Source organism: Asterias amurensis, chromosome 2 (assembly GCF_032118995.1).
Source record: "Asterias amurensis chromosome 2, ASM3211899v1".
NCBI lineage: Eukaryota > Metazoa > Echinodermata > Asteroidea > Forcipulatida > Asteriidae > Asterias > Asterias amurensis.
Window position 1 is genome coordinate 13,188,907 of NC_092649.1, and position 19,372 is coordinate 13,208,278.

Here is a 19,372-nt window from a genome sequence, read left to right on the forward strand (position 1 = left end):
AACACTAATGATGTAAGGTAAAGTACATGGAGTCAGTAAAAGAGTATATTATCACACGACTCGTTACTTATAATACTTCACCGTTTTTATTGTATTTTCCATTAACCAACTTTTTGTCGAATAAATGTTCAAAATTTGCAATTTCCGTGCTTATGATGAAAATTTCCACTTTGTGTTAGTTTTGTCTACCTCGCCAAATTATTACCCTGAATTTAAAGAATTTTGAAGGACTAAGGCCGCTTCAAAAGCAAAATATGTGCATGAACAGAAAGCATAAAGTACTAGGTATACATCTATAACCGTTCCAATATAACCAATATTAAAATAAGATCGCGGGTATACAAGGATAAGTTTTACGTTTTTTGCTATTCTTATTGTTTGTAACTTTTCAAACTTTCGTCATTTGTATTTATGCCAATGCATTGGCAACTTTCAACTATTTTTGTAAAATACGATTTGAGTTATTTTTGATTGTACGTTGTTCGATCTAAATCCTGGCATGTTTCAGGAAAAAAAACATTTGATTGTGGACAAGTTTTTTCTTTCTTTTTCTTTTCTGAAAGCTCTGATTTATTTCCTCTGAAATGAAGTCATATTCGCGAGAACTGTATCTGGATAGATAGTTAAATGTTTAAAGGTTTGTTACTTCGTTTATATTGGTTGATCTCAGAAAACATGAAAATTGTCTGTTTGGTTAGCTCTACCAATGCTTTATACTACTGTAAAGGTATATAATGTTATAATATTCAGTTAAACCCTTCACCATAAATCTAATGAATTGATCGCATATCGTAGGCCTCTTGTCGACGTTGACTGGCCGCTCGTTGCTGCAGTATCATCATCTGTTAAAGGCCAATTAGAACAAAGTGAGTTCAGGATTGAACTTGTCTTGGGGTGGGTGGGGGTATTATTAGGTGAATGCTATAATGTAAACTGAAATAACGTTGAAAAAAATGGTTCTTCGTATTTGAATGTTCAAGTTACATGCTTCTCCTCATTGAACCCAAGTCTCGACACTCATGGGGTGACATGTCTTTTTCTTCAGCTGCCCTACGCATCTGGAACTCTCTACCACTTAATCTTACATCTTGTCTTGGTACCACAAAATTCAAATCTCTTCTCAAAACTTATCTTATATCACAGGTTTTCAAGGATTAATTTTGTTGTGTCTGTTTTTCTTTGTGTTCTTTGTTGTTGTTTTTATTAAATTTTTACTGCGCCTTGGACACCCAGCAGGGTGGATACGTGCGCATTACAAGTCTTATTATTATAATTATTATTATAATGAATGTGTAATATGCTAAACGTGGATGTTATGAAATCATCTATGACGTCATCATACCCAAGCAAGGGGCAAGAGGAAAAGGCGGGAGCAGGACACCGGGTCGGCTGAATGACGACCACTTAAATAGAAGCTATGCTATTTGTTTTTTTGAAGAAACAAAAAGTGTAAAATGAATAACACTCACCCCTTAATCAATAATTTAAGCGGATACTACACACCGCAAGCCATTCTGTAATAAACAGCAAAATGTCAACATATTAAGTAAACACACAACTTTGGAATTGCTCTAACCTTTTTTTGAAGTTATCGACAAAAGTCTTGGAGACATCATCAAATCAAATCACAATGAAGAACTAAGAATATTAATTAGGAATAATAATGATTTGGGAATAAATGATCACACCCCCCAAAAAACCTATATATTTAATTCACAAATAATGCGAATTGATATTACCAATAAACCAAAATGTCCGACCTATATTGTCCGACAGACCGTTTAGAAAGAACACTGTTAAAATGTTATTCAAATTTTTATTTTTTCCTTGACCAAAAATAAATGAAAATTTGTAACATACCGTGCACATTTCATCCACCAATTCCGAAGTTACCATGTTCTCTACCTCTGCCGAGTTGGCAAGAGCGAAACACTAAAACAACAACAACAAAAAACACGAATGTCATCAATCAAAATAGACCGATTGCGCTCCGTGCGTCACGTGACCTATAGTGGCGTCTACTATTAATTGTAAGCACACACGGCGTACTGCATATAAAAACGTGCAATAAAAAAATACAAGAATACTTTTGCAATTTTTTGTTCACTAAAGACTCAATTCTCGAAATCAGTGAGGAACATTCCGAAGTTTGAAACCTTACTGAAAAATGCCAGTAATGGGTTACACAGTTCCACCAAATAGGAAATTCAACGAGAATGTTCACAGGCGATGTCATGCATGTGTTTGTGCACGAAAGTGTGGTATTACATTGCCCTTATTTGCTGCCAATATTTTCAATAAAAACCCCTTGAAGAAGCTGCAAATCCCTTTAACTTAAATTATTAATATGAGTCTGACAACTTCGCGATCTCCCTTTATCACAGCCCGTTGCAATTCGGGCCCAACCCGACTTCACCCCGTAAAACGCAAAATCCACGGCGCGTGAGCTCGCTCAAACCTCAGTAATTTACGAAGCGCACTGGATGTTTCAAAATGACACAAAAATAGGGGTCAAACTTACACAGAATCCAAGTTGACATCGATCTGTTCAAACCAGCTTTCGGGTTCAGACTGAACCTTATTGGGTCAGGAACTCTGGGACCCCGAACCTGGGTCAATTCTATGGTGGCCCCGAAGGGACATCGCATAACGCAAACGTGTGCGCACACGTATGCAATGTCGTGAAACAAATCGCGAATATATGCGCACACGTATACAATATCGTGAAACAATTCGCGAATATGTGCGCACACGTATGCAATGTCGTGAAACAATTCGCGAATATGTGCGCACACGTATGCAATGTCGTGAAACAAATCGCGAATATGTGCGCACACGTATGCAATGTCGTGAAACAAATCGCGAATATGTGCGCACACGTATGCAATTTCGTGAACCAAATCGTGAATATGTGCGCACACGAGTGCGATTTGTTTTGCAATGTCGTGAATTTTATTGCATACCATGTTGCATACCATTAGGATGATGTCATAGTTGTGGATAATTTGTTACCGATCTAGGGAGTACTGTGGCGCTACAGCAGGCTCCCTCTGTAAAGCATGTGTATACCCAGGAACTTGGCACCAGGTCAAGGACGACCACACGCCTCGCTTGCCTCACAACAAAGACTACTGCTGCAATGACTACCGCTTATCTCACTGTTGGAAAGAAACCCCCCAGATCATTAGACATTTTATTCAAAGGTATGCAACATGGTATGCAATAAAATTCACGACATCGCAAATAATATTCGCAGACGTGTGCGCACATATTCGCGAATTGTTTCACGACATTGCATACGTGTGCGCACATATTCGCGAATTGTTTCACGACATTGCATACGTGTGCGCACATATTTGCGATTTGTTTCGCGACATTGCATACGTGTGCGCACATATTCGCGAATTGTTTCACGACATTGCATTCCTGTGCGCACATATTTGCGAATTGTTTCACGACATTGCATACGTATGCGCACACGTTTGCGATATGCGATGTCCCTTCAGGGCCACCATACAATTCTGACCGTGTCTTGGTTTAAGTGTATATGCTGTGCTTTACTAATTGTCAGGCTGTACATAATGCTGATTGCTTTATAACGATGCGCAAAGATGAACGAAACTGAAACGGAGTTTCATCTATGTCATAGCAGGGCCCAATTTAGCTTAGCATGACAAATTTGCTTAGCATGTCTTCCTTGATAAAAACAGGATCACAAACCCAATTTCCGCGTGATTTTCAGGATTAGCAAACAACAGTTGAATCATCCAGTAACAAGCAGTATGCAACAAATGGACATTTGGTTGGTAATACTGTTTTTATCAAGGAAGAAATTTCACGTGAAGCACATTTTCGTGCTTAACAGCTCTATGAAATTGGGCCCTGGTGTACTCACCCTAGCACGAGCACGACTGCTCCTATCGGGAACCCTTGGAACGGTATCGCAATATGTTAGCAATATTTCGGTCAAGGTTGCGTCGGTAAGCATGGCATTCAGGTGCATTTTGCAGGCAGCACATGTAAATTCATCGTCCAACGTTGGTTCTGCAAAAACAAAAGTACGAAATACGTTTTTAGAGAAAATTCGAGAACAAGCTGCGTCAATAGGGCCTATAGGGAATTTGCTTACAATTATTTACACTTATCCTAGACTGCTAATAAAATCTGTATGCGCAAAATTTTTCGATAAACTGATACTTTGCGGTCACTAACAAGTCACCGCAAAGTTGTCATTGTATGTACAAACAAGTGTTTTGCGACGAGTAAATCCGTCGCAAAGTTTTAGTGAAATTAGCGATCGGTTTCGCTAATTGGAAGTTGTAACTCAATTTAGGGTGGACTAAATAAGAAAAAGATGAAAGAGTGTGTCTCGCGTAGAGATAAGGTGGCTTTTTTTGTCAATGGTGAGATTCTTTGCATATTTTGCGTTGTGTACGAGGCTCTTATGAAATCCTATGTGTCGTGTTAAAATTGGCGCTGGGCGCGACGCTGACTTCGCAAACGGCTAGGGACTCAACTGCCAACGCCATTATGCGACGTTCAAGTAGTAAAGGAGTTTCACACCTAACTCCAAATGTAATTGACCTGGATATCAAGCCAAAGAAAACATTTGTGTTCATTATTAAGACACTGGACACTATTGGTAATTATCAAAGACCAGTATTCTCATTTGGTTCGCTCAAAATATGCATAAAATAACAAACCTATGAAAATTTGAATTCAATTGGTCGTCGAAGTTGCGAGATAATGGAAGAACAAAACACCATTGTCACACGAAGTTGTGTGCTTTCAGATGCTTGATTTCGGGACCTTAACTCTAATTCCGAGGTCTCAAATTCGAGGAAAAATTACTTCTTTCTCGAAAACTACGTTACTTCAGAGGGAGCCGTTTCTCACAATGTTTTATTCTATCAACAGCTCTCCATTGCTTGTTACCAAGTAAGTTGTTTATGCTAACAATTATTTTGAGTAATTGCCAATAGTGTTCAGTGCATTTAAATATAAAAGGTGTTACTTTCAGAGTTTTAGTGCAACTTCACTGTCTGTTTCATACTAGCTCGTAAGATCGAGTTTGCTTTGTCCTGTTGCGTCTTAACCGTTCTCAAACTGGTGCAAGTTAAGTTCTGTATATAAATTCAAGTTTCGTGCTTTATAAAGGTATGTTTATACTGTAGACTTGGTCTTTTGAATAATATGCCTGATTCGTTGTATCTCATAAAAAACGCCATTCTTGTAGTTCGTTATCTTTGATCAATAATTGACCGTCTATACAATGATATCGTGTATATACAATGACGCACGTAAATAAAAAATGATGAACTGAATTGAACTGAATTGAAATGACGATGTAGAATCTGATGTTACGAATGCGACTATAGACTATAATGGTTTGTTTATACATACCTGGGCAATAAGACTCCTTTTTGTGACCTCGTGTTTCCTCAGCCACCATACCAGAGTCTAAAAAAATCAATCAATATCTTCTTTTTGTTAGTTTGAGAAGAAAATGAACTTCTACTAATAATAACCGAAACAATTAATAAAACAGCTCTGTTTACAGAGTAATGTCAAAGCAATCCGCAATACAATATAGATGGTTTACTGCAATACAATATAGATGGTTTACTGACAAAATATGTAACGCTATACATTCAATGAATTAAATTAGCAACCAAAGCGATTGGACGATCATAATTGCCCTAATAAGTTGACATTATAAAAATGTATGGCTATAATAATCAAAACCACAACTTAGCGCATACCACACATGATAAAATAAACTGAACTGGTTTTATGTTATGGCCCAGGTTTTTAAATTTTTGGGTTAAAGAAGCAGGATACATGTAATAACTAGAGTTAGGGCTTTTTTGAAAGCAGAGGCGTGTGCAAAAACAGCCAGACGGACAATATACCTTGACGAACGACAGACAGACAGGCAAACAAAAGGACATCCGAATATAAGACATGACAGCTACACTGACAAGGGATATATCAAAGGATATACAACAAGTATGAGCCCAAAAAATTCTTGGAGCAATCTTCTGAAAACATGTGTCCGTTTTATAGATTCGTAAAAATAACAACACACAAAGTCTTACCTGCACCAGACATGGCAGAGGCGGCAGCGAAGCCCATCAATACGACGACAAGTACAACACTCTTCATATTGATTCTGGATTATCAAAGTTTGCTTTGTTTCAAGTTAGATTTCAGCATCAGTGAGATCAGCAGGTCGTAATGACAGGGTTGTTAAATTTCAAACTTTATATAGACCCGCAGTACATCGATCTGAATGCATTACCATTGAGGGATTACGCACTTTGCATAATTGTCGTAAATTAAAAATGTTTTCATGTATTTATGTGGCTTATTGCAGCTAAATCATTCAATTATTAACTTTATGCACCATACAGTTTATAACAAGGCTACACTTCAAAACAAGTGTATGCTCCTTTGGTGGGCTTGTCAGTGTGATTGGAAATAGTGGTTTAAAAAGGTGTCACCAAATAGTTGTGTAGAAATAGTGACAACCAACACGTGGTTCGGATCAATTTAGGGTGGATTAATACATTACCATTGAGGGATTACGCGCTGTGCATAATTGTCGTAAATTAAAAATGTTTTCATGTATTTATGCGGCTTATTGCAGCTAAATCATTCAATTATTAACTTTGTGCACCATACAGTTTATAACAAGGCTACACTTCAAAACAAGTGTATGTTCCTTGGGTGGGCTTGTCAGTGTGATTGGAAATAGTGGTTACAAAAGTTTTCCCCAAATTGTGTAGAAATAGGGACAACCAATCGGTGAACAGTACACGTGGTTCGGATCAATGGTGTTTTTCTTGGGCTGGGGTGGGGTGGGGTGGGGGGGGGGCGGGCAAGCGACATCTAAAGGTTACCTTATTCAGTATATCTGTAGATCTTGGTATAATCTCCGTCTGTTACACCATTAAACCAACCAAGCATGATTTCAGTTTACATAAACAAACGATAAAGCTAATATATTGCATTAAAAAACATATGCTATATAGACTTGAAGGACGATGGGTTAAAATAGTACAAGCAACCGTAGAAAGCCACATGGTTTAGTTCCTGTTTACAACTTGATTGTAATATTTCTATTGGGAGCCGTGTCGAAACTTTTGTAGTGTGTTATTATGATTGTTCCAAAGAACGCCATGGCAAACCCGAATATCTGACGTCATCATCGAAGACTCGTGATTAGATAAGACACACAACAGTCCTTGCAAACGTTAGTCTTATGTTATGCAGTTTACATGGACACATCAGTTGTGCTGTAGTAACCAACTAAGGGTCAACCGCGTTTTTATTTATTTATAAATTTCATAAATTTAGGCTGTAAGTGTAATTGGTGATTGGACTTGGGAATGGGAGGGAATGCCTCATGCACAGTTTGGGATTGCCCCTGACATGAGCCAACCGAACGCCAACTACACCCCTATCACTCTGCCTATATACCGAATTACTTTCATTTATCTTAGGACTTGGGACGAGTTAAATTCCCCCGAGACGTTAGGACCCCTTGCTAAGTAAAGAGTATTACTCAAACAACATTCAAAGTCGCTCGGCCTCTTGAAAACCAACCAGATAGTTTTCAGACAACCAAACTTCACATTTCAATTTCAATTTTTGGTAGGTCAGCGTTGTTGTTTACCCTAAAAAAAATACACCCCGAAAATAGTGTTGCTTTTTCCCAACCCGACTCGGCTGCCAGTTTCCAATCCACAACTTTCCATGAGGCATACCCTCCAATTCCCAAGTCCAAGTGTAGAGGCCTCATGCCTAAATGCCCCCCCCCCCTAAATCTTCATTATGCCCCTCCCCTAAATTTTCAACTATTATGCCCCCCTCTAATTATTCAACAGCTGCTTGACAGCACCCCTTTGTTTCAACAGCCATACTTTTAACCAATCAGAAGCCTGGAAATAACCCCAGTGAGTAAGTATTATGGGATCACCATGTGCACCACACACACAGGCCGTGTCCGAAACGAAGACTTCGGCTACAGCTACGGCTAGATCGCGCGCGTCTGCTATTCTTCAACACTGGTAGACGCGCTGATCTAGACGTAGCTGTAGCCGAAGTCGTCGTTTCGGACACGGCCACAGCATGCAGGCTAGGCCATGGCATATGCCATCCCCATGTCGTATTGGATGTGATGCTCAGTGAGTGCACTAGACAATTAAAACCGTGAAGCCCTACTTACTGTGTTTTCCGTTTTCATCCTTTTCAATACAGGTATGTAGATTTTCCTTTCCATAATTTAACAAGTTCATAAAATGTAGATTGCTATGGTAGTATTTTGTATTGTTTTTAACTAAATGATAGGAAAGATTTATGCCCTCAAATTTTGCCATAACTATCACTTTCACCATCCATTAACTAGTACATGTGTGCATGTGTGTGTGTAGAATTTTACATGTAACCAAAAGTTGTCTAAAACATGAGAAGTTCCTAAGTGTGTAAAATTAGTTCAGATTTTAGTCCATTTTCCTCTGTGTGATTTTATAAATTAACTTGAGTTTCTGATAGCTTACATTCCATGGAAATTATTGATACTGAGAAAAGTGTTTTATGACTGTTCCAAAAATGCTTATTTCTAGAGGAAAAACAAGAGTATTTTCTAATCTTTTATGAGTTCAGTTTAAGCACTGTACAGATTATTGTGTATGCTACATGTAAATATGGTTACCGCTCGTTAGTCCGAAGGTTCGATGGTCCGAAGGTTCAATAGTTCGAAGGTCCGTTACTCCGAAGGTTCGTTAGTCCGAAGGTTCAATAGTTCGAAGGTCCGACAGTCCGAAGGTTCAATAGTCCCAATGGCCTGTTAGTCCGAAAGTAGGATAAGGTTAAATATTCCGAAGGTTCGGTAGTCCGAATTGACAATAAGGTTCGATAGTCCGAATTGACAATAAGGTTCGATAGTCCGAATTGACAGTAAGGTCCGATAGTCCGAATGGACAATACGGTCCGATAGTCCGAATTGACAATAAGGTCCGATAGTCCGAATTGACAATGAGGTTCGATAGTCCGAATGGACAATACGGTCCGATAGTCCGAATTGACAATAAGGTTCGATAGTCCGAATTGACAATGAGGTTCGATAGTCCAAATTGACAGTAAGGTCCGATAGTCCGAATGGACAATACGGTCCGATAGTCCGAATGGACAATACGGTCCGATAGTCCGAATTGACAATAAGGTCCGATAGTCCGAATCGACAATAAGGTTCGATAGTCCGAATCAAAAACAATAAGGTTCGACAGTCCTGGTAGCAGGCGCACCTTGGTGTTTTCCGAGAAACTGAGTATAGTGACTATCACACCCCAAAGGCCCGTTTCCCGACAACTTTTTCCTAGGAATTGTTGACATTGTTGACCCCAACAACAAGTACTTAGGAAATACTATTGATAGGAAAAGCTGTTTTGTTTTATTGTATTTTCTTTTTGTACACTTATAAACTAGTATATCGCGTGTGTAACTGTCACACAAATTCTTATTACCTGTAAAAAGTTATGATACTGACACTAATATAAACTTAATTTACAATTGTATTGATGTCGACTGTACAATGCTGCGGCAGCTGTGGCCGATTAGTGATTAAAAACGGAGAAATCAAAAACACTGGTGTCAGTTCAGCTACATAATTATAGAAATATTTCCTCAAAACTACATTTGACCAGGTTCAACTTCAGAACATACCTCGGAAACAATCTTTGGGTATGTCTGGCCACTGGATTACAAATGTGGCGATTTCTTGTCAAGGTGTTAATTTCAGCCGCAGATAAGAAACCTAAACCCGATGACATAAAAGGGTATATACGGGGGGGGGGGGGGGGGGGGGGGGGGGGGTAGGTGGGAGATTATTATTATTGTTATATTATAATTCCTAATTACCTATTGCCGGTTATCTCCCTAATAACCCATTGCCGGTTATAATAATAATTATTATTATTAGTTTTATTTGAGTTGGGGGGGGGGGGGAGACACTCCCGTTGCCGTCCCATCACGCGATATAATGGGGAGGGGGCATCAAGTGTCATTATGTCATTCTGCTCCACCTTCCAATACGATGGAGTCAGACTATTTAAACAACTTGTTTTGTCAATTCGGACTATCGAACCTTATAATCGATTCGGACTATCGAACCTTATTATCGATTCGGACTATCGAACCTTATTGTCGATTCGGACTATCGAACCTTATTGACAATTCGGACTACCGAACCTTATCGTCGATTCGGAATAATGAACCTTCGGACTGTTGAACCTCGTTTTTGTTTCGAACTATCGAACCTTCGGACCAACAAACCTTATTCTAAATTCGGACTACCGAACCTTCGGACCAGTAAACCTTCGGATCGATGAACCTTCGAACTAATGAACCTTCGGACTATCGCATCAAATGTTTGAATTAACGAACCCTATTACATTTTCGGACTAATGAACCCCCTCTTATGGAAAATTTGCGCATTCGGACTATCGAACCTTCGGACTATTGAACCTTCGGACTAACGGACCTTCGGACTATCGGGCGGACCCCGTAAATATACATGTGTACACAAGGACCTGAGTATGAGGGAACAATAACTCTAGACTCTCAGTGGAGAATGGAAGATTAAAGGTCGTTAGTTTTAAACTCTTGAGGCCTTGGTCACTGGTAGAGTATTTAGCCAAGATAGTGTGGAAAGCCTTGCTGGTTTGAAACATGCTTAGTTTTATTTAGTAGAGGCAAGTCCAAGTTTTAGAAAGTGACTAATTCTTGCTGGTTTATTAAAATAGCCAAATTGTTTTTGTGTATATATGTACACCAGACTGAAGACTTTAACGATGGTCTAGTAGGGTCACAGAAGGTGTTTATTGATCCTTTTGAGCTAATGTGTTACTTGGTTTTGATTATTGGGCTAAAATACTACTATTACTTTACGTATGGAGTAAGTTCAGAAGTGTACAGGTCTAGCCAGTGTTTTAATTATTATCAAGTTTGAGCCTAGTGATATGTGTTTATTGACACAGAGTGGAGTTTTGCTGAATGCAAAGAACACTAGGATGGATATTTCAGGCAGAGATTTAGGTTATTATTGACGGATTATTGACATGTTGTATTTTAATGTTCAAGTAATTGTTGTGAAGTTTCAAAAATATATTGGATGTGATGCTCAGTGAGAGCACTAGACAATTAAAACCGTGAAGCCCTACTTACTGTGTTTTCCGTTTTCATCCTTTTCAATACAGACTTCTTCAAATTAATGTGCACCTCAGAGTAAACCTTCTGGCTTACGACGGGTGTAACACAAGCACAAATTAAAGCCTAAATTTATAAAATCTCCTCAAAAGTTTAATCACATGAGCCCCTAGGTTGTGATACGCATCGTAGGAGGTCCTGTTTTCAAGGTGTCCCTAAAATCATGGAAAATCTTTTACCTGTGCGCGATGTAAACAGACCCTTTTATTTAGATACAAAAATTTTGGTTTTATTTGCCAAGCAAAGAGTCTCTCCTCTCCCTTGATCAAAACTTAGAAACACGTAAGGCTCCACTGGTTATTTGCACTTGTAAATGCAAAAAGTTTGGTATTTTAGGCATTTCTGCAAGGTACAAAAATATGGCATAATAGTGAGGCCATATAAAAAAAATTGCCCACCGAAAAAGTTTCATCAAACACTATTTCAATTCACAATTCACGATGATCGAATCATGTCATTGAACGATGAGCCGTTTGATGATGAGGTTGCATCCATGTATACTTAAGTCACCTGATATAATCAAGGGACCTGTTCTAAACAGGTGACTGTCGAAGAAAATTGCAAATTCAATCAAGAATGGACAATGGATAATGACAATTGGGATGACTGTAGTTCCATGTCGTTTGTCACAGAGCTCTTTCACGTCTTTGCTGATTGCGCAAGACATTGCAGAGCTCCGTGACTAACGACATGGAACTGCTTGGAGTCAGCTCAAGGGACGCGACGGACAGGGCCAAGTTGAGGAGAGCCATAGGGAGAAAATAGGCCAACCCAGAACAGACCGGACAACAGCCTTAAAACCGACATGATGATGATGATAATGAATAATGATGAAGAGTTAGCCCTGTAAATGTTGCTATCAAGAAGTTCAAATGTCTGATATTGTGTTTGGTAGCAGTTTACTTGAATCGGAAGAGTATTTCTAAACAGGAGTCCTGCTCCTCCTCTAGTCTCCATGTCGAGTAAAGTCAAGGTATATGTTGGAAAATAAAGCCATTACACATAGATCAGCCATTTTGGAAGGACCAATAGTTTTTCCTGCATTTGTTGTGCATTTGCTTAAGATGATTCTTGTATTCGGTCCAGTCACTGGCTTTCTAAGAAGACGCCTTTCTTCCTGGCTTGACATCTGACATCTCTGTTGATCCAAGGTTTTTTGGGGTTGGCCCTCAAGACATCTTTTATGGGATGTCTGTTCATCAAGGCGGTTAGTTCTGTTTTGAATGACTCCCAGTTTTCTTGGACTGAGTGGATCACCGGCGAGGAGGAAGTGCAGAAAGGTGCATATGTAAATTATAACATGTGGGAAATAATAATGTCACATTCGCTATAAAAAAATCCATGTGAGTCTCGGTCACCCCAATGCTTGAAAGGAAAGCATTTTTGAGAGAACTTATCTTCTGAATGCAAAAACCTTAATTTTGTCACGCAAGTCAGATTGAGTGGATGAGACACTGTTTCCATTATGGAAAGTTGTTAGGCCAAAGCAGAACTTAAAGCCGTTGGACACTTTCGGTAAACAGTATTGTCCAAAGGTCCACACTTCGGTATCACAACTTAGGGCCTATATATCAAATTACAAACCTGTGAAAATTTAGGCTCATTCGGTGCGGAGTCGGGAGAAAATAACGGGAAAACCCACCATTGTTTCTGCACGTTTCGCCGTGTCATGACATGTGTTTAAAATAAATCTGTAATTCTCGATATCGAGAATTGATAATTGTTTTAATGTTTTCTCAAAAAGTAAAGCATTTCATGGAATAATATTTCAAGAGAAGTCTTTCACCATAACCTTCTGTAAACCCTGTAAGTTATTTGTAAATTTGTGATTTTTTTTTTTTTTTTCTGTTCCGAAAATAAGGGCTACTTTCTATTTTTACATCTAGAATTCTTAGTTGAAAGGCTCCATGGGATAGGGGTTTAACATTTGTGCTTTTGTAATGCTATATTGATGAACATCAAATGGTCATTAGCCAGCAGAAACTTCAGCGTTTGAACTGCACCCCTGAAAGTATCCCAGCACACTGTATTACATACATTTTCATTGCTTGTGGACATTTTTGCCAAGCTACATGCAAAAACAACTTTTAAATATTAAATTTTCTACTCAATGTCCACAGTCTCATGCCAAGGACTACGGATCCGGGTGTCATCTTGGACACGATGCATCTCTTGCGGGCAAAGAACTTCGCACCTATGCCTGACAGTGATGTCAGCTAGTAACTCCAGCTTAGTTGCTGAAATTCTTTCATCATTGAAGAACAGAACTGTGATTGCTGGTCCACAAAGGGACCTCCTTTCTTGTTCTTGTTCTTCAAGTAACATTGTCTCCGAGCTAGCTTGCAGACGATAATAATCGATACAATGTGTGATGTGGTAGCAGGAGTGGCAGATTTCAAAACTAACTGACAGGGACATGAACGCCCCTGCTATGGCCCCCAAGTGGTAGGTAATTCAAAACTATAATCATGAATTAGTGAAACAACATCTTCTGTCAAAGTTCATTCAGAAAAAAATGATGTTAATTCATGCACTACTAGCTTTACAGGTTGGCCGTTTACAAAGTTTGATTGGTTGCAGGTTGGCTCTGCATCAAATCTGATTGGTCACTGCAGAAATTTGAATAACTCCTGGCTGTTTGCTAATTCAAATTTTTTCCTCAGGTTCCTCCAACATCTTCAAAATTGTGAAGATGATCACGGAGTGCATATTCTGGTCCGTCATTATCTGCAGCTTCAAGCAAGGAGGAGTGCAAGACGTACACCATGGAGATGTCTAAGCTAGACTTCAACATCACCCGGGAAGAAAAGAAACTGGTTGGAGAGGTCTTCAATAATGCCATCAGCTGCCTGCCAAACGAGCACAAGAAATTTCCACAGGTAGGTGGAACAACTTTTATGCGAACCAAATCAAGAATCTGCTGTGGCATTATTTTGCACATGATATATGAAGACCTTTAGCGGTCCTGTATGCTTCATTTTTGAAAGGGCAAGGGCATCAAGAAGATTTCATTTTGGAGATTGCCGAAAAGAACCAACTCGACGTTTCGATCAGTATACTCTGATCGTCTCTGATCAGCTTTCTCCAGAAGATGATCAGAACATACTGATCAAAATGTCAAGTTGAAATCAACAATTCTTTTCAGAACCACCCCAACTCAAAAGAGATAGTCATTACATGGCGTTACTGCAAACCTTTTCATATCGTATTTCCACCGTATTAAGTTTGAAATCCTACTTGTTCTTCATCTTAATATTATTACTTCACAGCATACAAAAGAAATATCACATTTTCTCTTGTGCTGGTACTCGAGTCAGGCTACGTCTCATAGCCTATATGGCATATGGTTAAAAAAATTATAGAAAAAGGAGTGGAGTGAGGGTTGTATTTAATGGAACACTTCATGTAGGTACATGTATGCTTAGAGGAAAAGTTTGTGCCGTAAAGGAGAAAGTTTTTTTTTTTATAAACTGTTTTTTTTTTCAATATCTATTTAATATGTAAGATCTGGCCTAAGAGAGTTGTAAACAAATAATGTGGAAGTACTGATTGCGTGTAGTGTCTCCTAAACTGCCCTTCCAGTGATAGGCTCAATACTGCATCAGATAAGTAGTCTACATCACACCAGGTTAATTGGCACAGAGCTTCAAACTGACCAGGGAGGCTATAGACACTTGTTTGCATCGTCAAAGTCTGTCTCTGCAAGTTTTTTTTAAAGATCTGGCCCATATTTCTTGGCTCTGCTTACTGCCGAATTCTGCGCTGCACCCAAACCCTAACTTACTTAAATGTAGAATGCACAAGACAAACATTCCCTGCTAACATTGCTAATAACCTGTGCAATACACTCTTGAAGGGGCACAGCAATTTTCCACTTAAAAGGAGCACTTTAATGAGGACAATCTTTTGCAAAGTACCACAACAAGTTAAAATTTGTTTTGGAACTTTGCAAAGGGCACTACAGCAAAACATCACGACGACGATGACTGAGGGTGTCGTGGATTATGTCAAGGCTCTTTTATGTACATGATGTACACCCTAATCAACTTTGTTGAGAGATTTTTTTTCGGTGAGGCCAACCTATTGTTGAAAATTAGCAATTTTCGAAACTTGTGAAATATTTATAATAATTGTGTAATGTTTGTCGCATTTTTTTGGAAAAAATGTATAATGTCTAGTACTTGTATTTTGTACAATGAAGGGGCCTACATGTACACATGTACACATGCACATGGTGAGTGAAAAAGAAATTAATCGGGATTGCTTTTTTTTCTTCAAAACAAACGAATGACACTCAAAAGTTCAAAAAAGCATATATTTAACAATCACTCTCTCCTGCTTATTGGAAGGGGAAAAAATGAAAGAAATTAATCTTTCCTAAGAGGAGTTATTTAAACAAAGGTACTAATTTTCAAGCTTTTTCGATCAAGAGAAAATTGTTAAAATCGATTAATTCACGTTTTGTATGACATTGATGCAAAAAAAAAAAGGAATCAAACACTGAGTCACTGGGCGATAAAAGCGATTATTTACTTCTCATCAGATGTTATTTCAGACAGAAATGTTTTAAAACCTGTTTGTCTATCCTGGAAAGGGTCTGTTTTTAAAGTCTAAAAAATACTTGAAGAAAAACCTATACTTGAAGAAAAACTTTTCTTGACAATTTTAAAGTAAAGAAAAATCCTAAGATAAGAATTACACCGTGGTGTTTCTCAGGCAGGCACCTATAGTAATTAAGTCTAGACTATTCAATTATTCAAATCCAAAGCAAGTAATCACTATTTAACATAATAAACATACATGCAGGTTAACATCAGTGCCCAATATCATAGAGCTGCTTATAAAGCACACAACATAAGCACAACACAATGGAACGGTGGACACTTATTTTTAAATTGTTTGGGGTTCATTGGTACACACCAACAAGTATCCGAAGGAAATATTGTTTATATTGTTCCTATGTTTAATTGTTAACTTATTCAAAGTTAAAGTCATCTCAAACGTTTGGGGCTCATCGATTTCCAAGTACCGCCAATACAGCGTATAGTGAACATGCACGCTAACTGCATGAAAATACCCCACTATTATACCCTTCACAGAACCCATCCTCATAGTATTTAAACCTCGACGGAATTTCTTCAAATTTTTTAGGATCTATTAATGAAGAATGTAGCCTAATAAATAATATTTTTTCATATTTTTCCCATTAATAATTGTTAACTTATTCAAAGTTAAAGTCATCTCAAATGTTTGGGGCTCATCGATTTTCGTGTACACAATACAGCGTATAGTCAACATGCACGCTGACTGCAAGAACAGACCCCACTATTATACCCTTCACATAACCTATCCTCATAGTATTTAAACATCAACGGAAATTCTTCAAATCTTTAGAATCTATTAGTATGGAATGAAGCTTGATAAATAATATTTTTTCATATTTTTATTAATTATAATTACTGACTTATTCAAAGTTAAAGTCATCTCAAACGTTTGGGGCTCATCGATTTCCATGTACACAGGGGGCTATTTTCACTCATGTCACCTAAGAGCTTCAACTTTCCGAAAACTTTGACCAGCCGTCTTCAAAAGTATGAATATCGTCATCAGCCGCAGTAAGTACAAGCATAAAACTTATACAGTCGAGTCGATATCTTAAAAGCACATCATTATTCTGATGGATGAAAACAAAGCAAACTTAGTGTCAACGCTTGAACAGTCTTTTGTGGGCCAAATAAAATGAAAAAGAGAGGAGAGGTAAAGCTAATAATGCAGCGTTCTTACTTTGTATGATTCAATGTATTCATAACAAAAAATGATTCATAAAATATTGAAAAAGCGTTCACATTATTATTTATTTTTATTTTGTTTCAATTATATTTTATTTAAATTTTTTGGAAACAACTATTTCTTTGAGGGACTTGTATTGGAGAGGGACTTGTATTGGAATGAACTTCTTAAAAATTAGGCTTAAGGCTAATGTAACATTATAAGGTTTTTATATAAATACGAATCCTATATTTTACCTAATGTTTACAGGTAAACAAAAATTAATGGGATGCTTTCAAGATTTGTTTTCATATGATGCTAAAACATGTCGTTAAAATAGCTATAGTGTCCGCTAGTCACACGTCCTCCACGAAGGCGGTGTGGACCCTCAAATATTGATAATTTAAAAATGCAAGCTTACAAAGTTGCAACATTACAGGATTCTCCATTTTCCTTGACAGACGTCTTGGTTTTAGAAGCCATAAAGCACCTTTTTCACAAGACTGACGGTTGCAGTCTTGACGTCGCTGACCAGAAATGCGAAGACGATGACTTTTGGTGAAAGTTTGAGTATCCTCAAATATGTGTGTTCTGTGCTGGTTAATCCAAGTATTAATTTTCCCAAAGAAAATTCACTCTCTTTTTTTTAACCATTTGATTGTTTTAACCTATGTTAAATGTAGACATATACAGTATAACTATAGCCTGTGAAAATTTCAATGCAAAAGGTGGTAGCATGTTGGAGGTATTGCCGAAAATCCAGAGTGGTTTTGTCCACGCATGAAGAGTAATCCGCCCACGACGCATGTGTGAGCAAGAACACGTGAGCCTCTCAAATGCCTTTCTGCACAACTCTGCCACGGGCACAAGCATACGCGCACGCATGTCGGACCTTATTTGTCAGACCTTCATTGCGTTGTGATCAATACCAATGGAGATCAATGGTCAATACGCAATGGGGTGGAGCTTAATGGATCTACCCTTCCACTGAAATATGCAAATAACATTCACGCATGCGTGGTTGGCAAACGCCATGGAGCTGTGCACAAAGCAAACATACAAACGCTTTTGCGTCACGTCACCATCATCCCCATTCAAAAAGCGTCAGTATCCACGCGTGATATGTGAAGGATCTAATGGATTATAACATCCCAGAGTTTTTATCCCCAAAAATGTTAATCTTAGCAACGTAAAGCCAGGGGCAAATTTGCTTGCGTCACAATTGGAAAGGGAACTCGTACTAATTATTGCGTCATCAAAATTCACTTTGCATTCGCATTCATAGGAAGTATGAACCAGGTTTTACGTTGCTCAGATTCTCAAAATGCTCTTAACTATCTAAATTTGCACTTTTAACCAAGTAAGTTGTTATTGCCATTAATTTGAAGAGTGATTGCTAAAGTGAACCTTCCCTAAAAGCTGCTTGGGTATAGACCTTTTCGCAAATACTGGGGTGCGCGCGTAAAGCTTGGAATTAGGTGCATTGTGGTCTAGCTGGTAGCAAAATTTGATTCGTATCTATCCCACAATGCACCTCATTCAACAGTCTGCGCTTGCGCATTGGTATTTGCGATAAGGTCTATGTTCCTAGATCACACTGATGACACCTACAGCGTGAGTTATTGACTCATACATTGTATTGTGTTACAATAAACTGATGATCCTCAAACGTTTGAGAAGACTTTAACTTTGAATTAGTCAGTAATTACAAATTGAATTTTTTTTTTTTTAATATTAATAATCAAGCTAGACTCTTTAATAAGAGATTATTAGGGTTTCCAGAATTTCCGTTGGTGTTTAGACACTTTGAGTTTATAGGCGAGTTTTACTCTTACATTCAGTGTGCGTATGGACTGTACGTTGTGTCTTACAATAAACCGATGAGCCCAGAACGTTTAAAGAAGTGGGTATTTACAAATAGGAAAAAAATGAAAAAAATATTTTTTCATCAAGCTAAACTCTTCAATAATAGACTTTAAGGGTTTGAATAATTTCTGTTCATGTTTAGACACTTTGAAGACGAGTTATGTGAGGAGTGTTTTCAATTTCAATGGGGGAGTGTTTTATTCTTGCAGTCAGTGTGTGTATTGACTGCACAATGTAGTGTGTTACAATAAACCGATAAGCCACGAGCGTTAACATTAAAGAAGTGGTTATTTACAAATAAGAAAAGTCTGGAAGAACATTGTTCATCAAGCTAGACTCTACAATAATAGACGTTTTGATTTTTAAAAAATTCCGTTGATGTTTATAGACACTTTCAAGACGAATTATGTGAGGAGTGTTTTATTCTTGCAGTAAGAATGTATGTTGACTGTACGATGTGTTCTTTAGT

At 38.1% G+C, this 19,372-nt stretch overlaps 2 protein-coding genes across 5 annotated transcripts in view; one reads left to right on the forward strand and one right to left on the reverse strand.

The window, feature by feature from the left end:
- Positions 1-106: 106 nt before the first annotated feature.
- On the reverse strand, positions 107-6,229 carry LOC139954312 (uncharacterized). The gene is made up of 6 exons (XM_071954062.1): positions 6,099-6,229; positions 5,404-5,460; positions 3,896-4,044; positions 1,861-1,932; positions 1,470-1,514; positions 107-842 (listed from the first exon to the last, which is right to left on the reverse strand). Exons 1-5 carry the CDS (start codon positions 6,163-6,165, stop codon positions 1,485-1,487), a joined length of 375 nt encoding a protein of 124 aa, XP_071810163.1. The 5' UTR covers positions 6,166-6,229; the 3' UTR covers positions 107-842; positions 1,470-1,484.
- A 1,950-nt stretch (positions 6,230-8,179) lies between these two features.
- Positions 8,180-19,372, forward strand: part of LOC139954344 (uncharacterized) — a 46,654-nt gene continuing 35,461 nt past the window's right edge. For 3 of the 4 annotated variants that reach the window (XM_071954098.1, XM_071954101.1, XM_071954100.1), the window contains exons 1-3: positions 8,180-8,262; positions 13,389-13,713; positions 13,932-14,147. The gene's annotated coding sequence lies outside the window, so the exon portion shown is untranslated. Of the gene's footprint in view, positions 8,263-13,388; positions 13,714-13,931; positions 14,148-16,790; positions 16,884-19,372 lie in introns of all 4 variants that reach the window. The other variant, XM_071954099.1, reaches the window with a different exon arrangement.

What these genes read in the sequence shown, in the direction of transcription:
- LOC139954312 (XM_071954062.1), bottom strand. Translation starts at nt 6,165, where the DNA reads ATGAAGAGTGTTGTACTTGTCGTCGTATTGATGGGCTTCGCTGCCGCC. An exon ending in CTCTGCCATGTCTGGTGCAG is followed by an intron (nt 5,461 to 6,098) that starts GTAAGACTTTGT and finishes TGATTTTTTTAG; the next exon opens with ACTCTGGTATGGTGGCTGAG. An exon ending in GCAGTCGTGCTCGTGCTAGG is followed by an intron (nt 1,933 to 3,895) that starts GTGAGTACACCA and finishes TTGTTGTTTTAG; the next exon opens with TGTTTCGCTCTTGCCAACTC.